Source organism: Eleginops maclovinus, chromosome 5 (genome assembly GCF_036324505.1).
Source record: "Eleginops maclovinus isolate JMC-PN-2008 ecotype Puerto Natales chromosome 5, JC_Emac_rtc_rv5, whole genome shotgun sequence".
In the NCBI taxonomy this organism is placed as follows: domain Eukaryota; kingdom Metazoa; phylum Chordata; class Actinopteri; order Perciformes; family Eleginopidae; genus Eleginops; species Eleginops maclovinus.
Genome location: NC_086353.1, coordinates 2,430,050 through 2,439,270, shown reverse-complemented (window position 1 = coordinate 2,439,270; position 9,221 = coordinate 2,430,050). Strand labels below are relative to the sequence as shown.

The window sequence follows — 9,221 nt, the reverse complement described above, 5'->3', positions numbered from 1 at the left end:
TGAGTACATCTTCAACGCAACAACAACGCTTGATTGCTGCTTCATTTTTCTTTAGTTTGACTGCATGTGTGTGTGTGTGTGTGTGTGTGTCTGTCTTGGGGACTACTTTCAGCTGTGAATTGATTTGTTGCTCTAGTGAGTATTGGTGTCAGCTGCACTGTGTGTGTGTGTGTGTGTGAGGGAGAGTGAGATTCATGGTGATGCAGGAACATGTCAGTTTAACAGTGAGGCTCATTTGAGTGTTTTTAATATGTTTTTGACAAAACAGAGCTCTATGGCACAAAGGAAGTAGAAGTTTGTTTGTCTCCAAAAAGACAAATATAGAATATCACCAGACTCATCATCTAAACTTAAATCTTCTTCGTCTTGCAGAGGAAGGTGTCATTGCTATAAGAGACAACAGAATTTAAAAACACAGCAACACCAGGCGTCTATAAATCACTTTGCTTTATTTAAATCAGCGGTAGGCAGTTATGTTATAAACAAAACATAAAAAGGACGACCAAAAATAATATCCCACAAGAATAACTGTACTTGGCACTCGATGACTGTGTTCGTCAAGAGGGAAATTATACATTGATATTTATATAAGTGCCTCCAATATACACATAAGAACCGAGAAGGAAAACCACAAATACCAGCTTTTACGTGGTTTTCCTTTTACCTGACACCAGATTCTTATTAACATTACAAATTATATAGCAGTAACCCACAAAAAAACCCAAAACCCACAAATTAATCTTCAGAACAACCGACAAGGAAGGGGGCGGTGTGGTCGCGATGAAAAAGCCTGATTTAATCAGAGGAATGCAAAATCAAAAATGGAAAACACTGATTTTACTCTTTAGGTTTTCTAAATATAAGTGTCGATTCAGTGATTTAGATGCACAAACACTAGAATGATCTCATTGGTTGAACATAATCAGTCCGATTGCAACTAAGGCTGAGGCGTACCACAATCAAAGAGAATACAAATCTTCATTTAATAAATTATTCATTTTGGTAAAAATGGTTATTTTTGTAGCTAATCTTATATTATTGTTGGGAAACGTCTTAATACCAAATGAACCATGCAATATAATCATTCTGTTTTGAAAAACTGTGAAAATGAAGGTTCATTACAATTATCTTTTTACAGTTTTTTGATTATTTTTATCCTAAAAAAACACCAATCTTTAGGATCGAGAATCTTCTGTTTTTCTCTACAGCAACTAACTAGTGGAATTAAATGCCACATTTGAATGAACTTCACACTGTAAGACGGTTAGCAGGTTTGCAAGAAGGTAATATAACATGGCAGGGTGCTTAAATTAAGATTAGCCATCAACCACAGATTTGTTTTCAACCAATGAGATATTTGTTTATTTCTATGATGCTTACGTCCTCTACTAGCTCTGTACGCCACACCTCCTCTCCTCCTTCAAGACAGGGAATTATTTCCTGTTGGACATTTCCTTCTTAATACACAATATCTTAATATCTTTACCCTCAACATCTGACCCAGAACCAGCCAATCAGTTTGTTCGACGCAGTTTAAAATGATAGTTTGATAGCGATGGCTGAGCTGTGTTCAGCTGTTGAGGGCAGACAGCTTCACTGTGACCACAGTGAACATGGGGAATGATACAGGTCAACAATCAGACGCATAACAGTCTGTCAGAGAAACCCTGGTGTCCTCAGAGACAAAAAGCACAGCATTGATAAAGAACATAAAGAGAAAGGAAATGCATGTTAAAAAAAGAAAGAAAGGAGCCTCAGTGGTTTTCAAGGCAAGAGAAGTGACCAGTCATATGAGGATTAACCGTCCTGCATCAAGACTGAGCAATGCCTTGAGGCTTTGTTATCGACAACGAATGAAAAACGTTCTCACATCAATCCTCTGTGATATGGAATAGTTGATTTGTTGGTGTTAAACTGGAAACAGTGACAAATCCAATCCAATTAAAAGCTTCAACTGGATTGTTTCCTAAACTCTTTTTATCACCACAAACAGATCATTGTAACACCGTGATTTGGAAGGAGAGAAAACTAAAAGACTGAGTAACTTCAAATATCCTTAAGATGTTCCCAAGTATTCCTCTCACATCTTCCTAATTAAATCTTGAGAAACACATTGCCTCCCGCGCTCGAGAAGCAACAAATCATCCCGACAAAGAGAAGCTGCAGAGAAAGACAAACGAGGTGCCGAGTAAAACATGTCTGCCGGCCCTCCTGCACTCACTCCCAAACAGGAGATGTGGGGGGTGGGGGGGGGTTATTAAATGATCGGTGTGTAAAAACACACAGCATGTAATGGTCTATTTGTTCTTACATCTAATCTCTGTAATGCTCCACACTGAGCATTATTTTAATGCCGTCATCTGTTTTGACAGATTAGGTAGCACATTCTTAGCAAGACGGGGGTCTCGTTTTGGAACTCAAACGCATCGCTCATAATAATAACAATAATAATCATCGCCTTCAACCTGAAAACAGCCAGGAGCTTTTTCTGGCCTCCTGTGAAAGGCACTAGAATCAAAATACTCACACATAAGCTGCTATAAAAAGAAAGAGATCAGAATAACCCCCCCCCCCCCCCCCTTCAGAGTACACTGGAAGGTGTGAGTTTAACAGCCTGCATCTTAATGCCGTGTATAACATTTCTTTGGGGGCAAAATACGCTTATTTGCTTACTTGGCAAGACTTTCATGTCTGTTCAGTATATATGAAGCTTCGACAGCAGCTAGTTAGCTTAGCATAGGACAGAAAATCCATCTACAAGCACCTCTAAAGCTCATGATTAGCATGTCCTTGTATCTCTTTTGCACAACAAATTGGAGGTGTCTCATATCAGTATTTGAAATTCCTCTCCTTTCTTGTCTATTTATGTTGAATGGCCTTTTTAAAGTTGGTTGTTGAATATTTACAAAAACTTGCCTTCAGTAACAACAATAACTTGTGCCATGTGCCGGTTGCCAGATTTCATTACTGTGTAAAATAAGTGACGCTAGCTGTTTCCACATGCTTCCAGTCTTTATGCTAAGCTAAGCTAACAGTCGTCTAGCTTCAGTTTCATGTTGAAATGACCGCAGTGCAACCCTAGTGCAACATCACGAAATGTTCTTAATTAAGTATTCGGGAGCTGCAGAGAAGTCGTAGCCCATAAATAAAGGAACAGAACACTACGATCATTTCAACATTGTTTTAAATGATGTTGATAATAATGTTTCAAAATGATCAATCCCTCTAATATCGGGAATCATGTCGCAATTGCAAAACCAGTCAATTTCCAGATTGTGCAGCCCTAATGTAGTGGTAAGTCTTGCCAAGGAAGCAAATATTACCTAAACTCGTGTACTTTTCCTTTAAATTGAGGACTAATTGGCACTATCTTGTGCATCTTTGAACATATTTCTCAGCATTTTTTTTCTTGTGGGCTCTGTTAACTTCTTACCCCATATCCTTCATCCTCTTCCCCTTCCTCCCTCCTTGCTTTATAAAAAATAACCTTGAATCGACGACATCCAGACACATCGAGGTGAGCGATGCCTGGATATCAGCTGGGGGGGGGGGAGATGGAGGGAAGTCGGGGGGGGGGAGTGTTTCTGTTTGTTTTGTGTTTTATCTGACGGTGACTCCGAGCTTCTCCAGCACCCGCGTCCCTTTCTCCTCGTACTCCTCCCTCGTCATCCAGAAGTTGTCCTTGTCCTTCATGATGTCGGCCAGCACGGCGCCGCCCAGGAACACCATGTGTTTACGCCGGGGGGGGTCCTCTATCCGGATCTTGAATTTCTGTGCAGACAAAGCGGAAAGAAGAGTGTCAACAGAGAGGAGAAAGAGATAATGACGTGTTGTAACCCCCGCAGCCCTGCGAGGCGCTTTAAATACTCTGAAGATCTTTTAATTACAGGCTGGAGGATTTCCCTGAGCAGCAGAGCTTAATTTAGAGGAACGATCAGATGCATTTTCAACTCATCTTCATTAGACTGACAGAGAGATGTTTCTGGATGTGCAGAAATGGATGTGTAAACAGAGGCCAGTAGTGCCCCCTTGTGGTGAATACAGACACTGCACAAGAACGACCGGGGAATAAAGACCTACAATATATTTTGTATAAGTGCATTTCTGTAAGTGATACACTGAACATTTTGCATCTCAAATAATCTGAAAATATCAAAGTTGGAAGCAAACTGTTTCCCTGTAACTATTGCACATTTCTACACAATGCAACCTGCACAGCTTTAAATTCTAATCATACTGCTCATGTCCTGTGCATACTCTTATTGTACTAACTTCTTGTAAACGTTTATTTTATAACATATTTCTTTTACAACTTAACTTACTAATGTTGTTTTCATTTGCACCATTATTCACCAAAGTAAATTCCTTGGGTATGAAATTAAGCTTCATTCTATCCAATTATCCAACTGTAACTGAATTTAGCAAATAAATGTTCTCTACCTACGATACATCTCCAGGAGCCAGTTATTATTATAAGTAATAATGGCTAAAATAATGCAAGTCTAGGCTTTGATTATAATAATAAACTGCATTGACAGGAACATATTCAGCAGACATCTCCATGAGGCTCTTCCTCTTAAGAAAACGTCATCATCTGATAAATAAACATACCCTTTGACATCACTAAGAGTACATTTATAATTAGAGGCAACACACCACCTAAGCAGAGAGACCTTGATCTGTTGGGGACGCTTTCAGACTAGATTTGAGTGAATCTCGTAATGTCTTCAGACCCTTGTACTCACTGAAAGCTTGTCCACGTCTCCCTTCAGCACTCTCTCCAGGTACAGCTGCTTCAGCTCGCGCTCCAGGCGGGACGGCAGGCCGGGGTACATGGTGGAGCCTCCGGACAGGACGATGTGCTTGTAGAACTCAGACCTGATCAGAGAAACACAATGAGGTATGACTAAAGAAAATACAGTTTTTATTACGTCACTTAATCTTTAGTCTTCCTCTTGACAGAGCATGTGTCAGCATGTTAGTCATCCTTTTTCTCAGTGTCTTACGGCCAACGTACATTCTGTTTAAGAGGCTGTTCCCGACAATCTCAGGGAGGAAAATCAACAAGGGAAATGTTTTAACCTCATCTCAAAGGTTTTACTTGTCCATAAACTATAAAGACAAGCAGTCGCTGCCAGCTCACCTGGTGTCGATGTCTGCAGCCTGGATGGTGTTGAAGAGCAGCTCGGCCACACCCACACCCTCCACGTTGATGAGGTGAGGCTGAAACAGAGCCTCAGGGGCCTCGAACCTCTCCCCTCCCACCTTGATCAACCTGCCGTCCGGGAGCTGAGGACACACAACGAAATCCAAGCCTTGAGAAATGAAACAGCGTCTAGATACCGTTGATTACTGTCCTCAGTATCAGAAAGTCACAGAGGAAGTTTCTAATGGCATCGACTGACCGTGTACGACTCCACCAGCACGGTGGTCTCCAGCGCTAGCTTCTGCTCCTGCTCGATGTTATAACCCACGTAGCACAGCTTCTCCTTCATCATCCTCACCGTCTCGAAGTCTGCAGAGTGGTTGAAGGCGTAACCTCGCAGCAACAGCAGCTAGTAGACGGACAGTTCAGATTTCATTGCATTAAAATACATTTATTTTACCAATACAACCAATAAGCCGCTGTGTAGAACAACCGGCGGTTCAAAAATAGGTTAACTGAATGTAATATGAACAACAAGACATTAATCATTTTGATATTGACTTTGGGGTTTTCCAAGATACTGAATCTGATTGGTCAACAGGAATCATTGTTAAATGGTAATTGATGCGGTTTCATAATTGTCTGGTAATATCACGCCCATATTTTATTGCTTAATAATTCATTCAAATGAAACCACCCTGTGCCTAAAATAAAAGTAAACAAAACACTCAGCGCTTTTTTCTCAACAAATATATAAATGCAACATTGTGAACTCCTTTTTTAGTAGAAATAAAGATTCAAGATATTTTTTATGCACACTTAGGGTTTGATTCGCTTAGATTTTCTACTCAGATGTGTTGAATCTGCATTATGAAGCATCCATCCACCTGACAGGTCTGGCTTATCAAGATGCTAATTAAACAGTATGATTATTACACAGGTGCTCCTTGGGCTGGTCACTTTAAAATGATTAATTGAGGTCAATATAAAGATACTCCATCAGTGTGTGTTGCTGCTGGTACCTTGATGAGGTAGCGTGTTATGTCCCTCCCTGCGATGTCAAGACGTCGGGTCAGATGGGGCAGCGAGAAGCCCTCGTACACCGGACAGATGTGAGTCACACCGTCACCAGAGTCCACCACCACGCCAGTCAGCAGTCCTGAATTACAAGAGTACAAGTATGTGTATTATTTAGCATTCAAGGTGAGCATGTGCCCCCAATACCTGCTAACGAACATTGCTCTGCAGCTCCACTGGTAGTCAAACTATGTAGCTTGTAGCTCCACGTAAGTATAAGCATTTAGCTGGAGGCTTATGTGAAAGTAGTTCTTGCATGGATTTTGCTCAGAGAATTCCAGCTTTAGTTTAGCTGTGAAAATGAGGGCTAAGGAGACAAACAAACCTTGAGCGTAGAGAGTGAGGACGGCCTGGATGGCGATATAAATTCCTTCAAACTGGTACGTTTCAAACATCACCTGGCAGGAAAAAACTGAAATAAATCAACTAACTGCTCCAGTCTCTCAGACCAAAATTAAACTGTACGTGAGACTGTATATGTGTTTGTGCCACAGCCCACCTCTATTATCTTTTCTCTGTTCTTGGTGGGGTTCATGGGCGGCTCGGTCAGAAGGATCTTGCAGTCGCGGGAGTTTATGTTGAGTTTCTCGGGGCCGAAGGTGTAGTCCCACAGGTGCTTCATGTCGTCCCAGTTCCTGACGATGCCATTATCCATGGGATAGTTCACCTCCAACATGGAGCGAAGTTCACTGGCCTCATCGCCCACCATCAGGTCCTAAGTGAGGTCAAAGTTAATCAGATTGGGATGCAGACTTTGGACCAGCAGAAGTTACCTTTTAACCTGCTGTTTTTTCTTTATTTTGCACAGTAAGATGGTTTTACTCGTATAATATGGACAAAAAATACTGTGCTATAATACACGATTACTATAAAACATCCATCCCTCCATCTTAACACATCCAAAGAAGTAATTGCAGTTACCAGGATTTCCATGTTACCTTTATTTCGATGTTTCCAACTTTAGCTGTGGAGCGGATGATTGGCCGGCCAACCAGCGCTGGGAAAATGTGTTCGGGGAAGTTGGAGCCTGCAAACCCGCACTTGACAAACTAGGATAGGAATGAAAGAAAACAGAAGGAAAAACAATTACTACAATATTTGAAGTAACACTGTAGAGCATAATGTTAAATAAGCTAACTTCTTTACGCAACATTTTGTAGGTTTAAAATGGATATAATTTCACACCGAGGCAGACTTGCTGACTGTGAACCACAATGTTCATGAGAATTAGATCATATCTGCAGATAATGAACCGAGGATGAAACTCACATCAATTCTAAAATGGCACTTTATGTAAGAGATAATGTTGTTGAACAAAAAACGTCTTTGCAAAACTGCTACATTTTCTGTTAACCTACTCATTGTTGTATTTAATAAATGTTAGATGGTACAACCTATACCCAATAATCACATTTGAAAAGTGTTTCTGTGTCAAAATCGGAATTTGATAAAGCGATTAGTAAATAAGAGTGTAAAAGAAATGTAATGGAGTAAAATGTACAGAATTGGCTTCCAAAATGTAGTAGAGTAAAAAGTATAGAGTAGTAAGAAATGAAAATACTTGGGTAAAATATAAGTAACTCAAATATGTACTTGAGTAAATGTACTTAGTTACTTTATGGTGACTAATGAACAAATACTGCACTTTCTAACGAGGGCAGGGCCGTCTGAAGTGAGCTAACCTAGTTAACTAAATAAAACACAGGAAAATGGGGATTCTGTCATAAAAATGATTAAGGATTGTATCTCTATCTCGTCCTTTCAGATTGCTTCTGGTGGCTCTGCTTCAAATTTGGAATACTTAATAATCAAAGCTAAAGGGACCCAGCTAGCCACCGTGGCTAACATTTACTGAGCATGTGCGGAAATGGTATTAATTTACGTTATGACTTTGAAATGTAAACTACTAAAGGTGTCAAAATGGAGTGTTTACTTGAACGGGGGATTTGTTTGTCTTTATTTTTGTTACAAACCATAGCTAGCTAAAAGGCTAAACTAACCGTTAGCTACCAGATTCAACTAGACTCTAATTAAATATTGGGTATTTAATGGAGTGATACTGATAAATATAACCACAATAAGTCAGCTGTAGCCCTGCTGCAGATGAATGAGCTGGATCCAGCTGACAGACACATTCCTCTCACAAACCACCCAGACATGCTAACCCGTTAGCCTGTTAGCTTTCTAATCACTTCCTGTTTCCAGTTTTCTCTCCGTTTGCTCATCAAACCGCAGGAGCACAAATAGCGACACGGAGGGAGAGGTAACACCACCACCTGTTCTCAAACTTACCCCGGTTCCATTGTCACAGACAACGACTTTTCTCCCATGACTGTCCATTTCTGTTCCCTGAATACAGCAGCACCTTCCTGCCAACGTCAAGCTAACCAACCGCCGGAAGCAACACAACTAGCACTAGCACAGGTGTGGTTCTTTCAAAATAAAAGCACCGTCTCCATACGTACACTAAGAGTGGTGGGGGGAGTATTCTGATCCTTTTATTGAAGTAAAAGTATTAATACTATACTGTAAAACTACCCCACTACAAGAAGAAGACCTGCCCGAGTAGATTAGAAGTTTATTTATGTGTTTATTTATTCCACTCATGGCAGTTATTATAAAAATAAAATTTACACTTTAAGCTTTTCTTTTTGTAGACCATGATGGAAAGGAGCAGGGATGAAAAAAAGTGAAAACAGTGAAACACGTTACCTGACATCTTCATAGTGTTTCATTATTGTATTCATCAAAACATTTATGAGCAGTCAATCGCTAGGCACAGAAAATGACATCTGATCCCATCCACATTCTCCAGGGTATCTAAAGACAGGCTAAACCAAACACTCATTCCCACCCATTTCCATTTAGCTTCTCATCAAACAAATGTAATGTATAGTTAAAGGTTGCCATGGTTGCTTCAGTGTCAGTACGTTGTCTGCATAATTGTATGTGCAAATTGTATACATGTTGTGTCATGTGTGAATAAGCTGTTGTCTTT

At 40.3% G+C, this 9,221-nt stretch overlaps 1 protein-coding gene across 1 annotated transcript; it reads right to left on the bottom strand.

Moving 5' to 3' along the window:
* Positions 1–429: 429 nt before the first annotated feature.
* On the bottom strand, positions 430–8,666 carry actr2a (actin related protein 2a). Its single transcript, XM_063884165.1, has 9 exons — positions 8,516–8,666; positions 7,162–7,272; positions 6,723–6,938; positions 6,549–6,621; positions 6,169–6,305; positions 5,406–5,555; positions 5,144–5,289; positions 4,746–4,878; positions 430–3,771 (listed from the first exon to the last, which is right to left on the bottom strand). Exons 1-9 carry the CDS (start codon positions 8,561–8,563, stop codon positions 3,601–3,603), a joined length of 1,185 nt encoding a protein of 394 aa, XP_063740235.1. The 5' UTR covers positions 8,564–8,666; the 3' UTR covers positions 430–3,600.
* Positions 8,667–9,221: the final 555 nt, after the last annotated feature.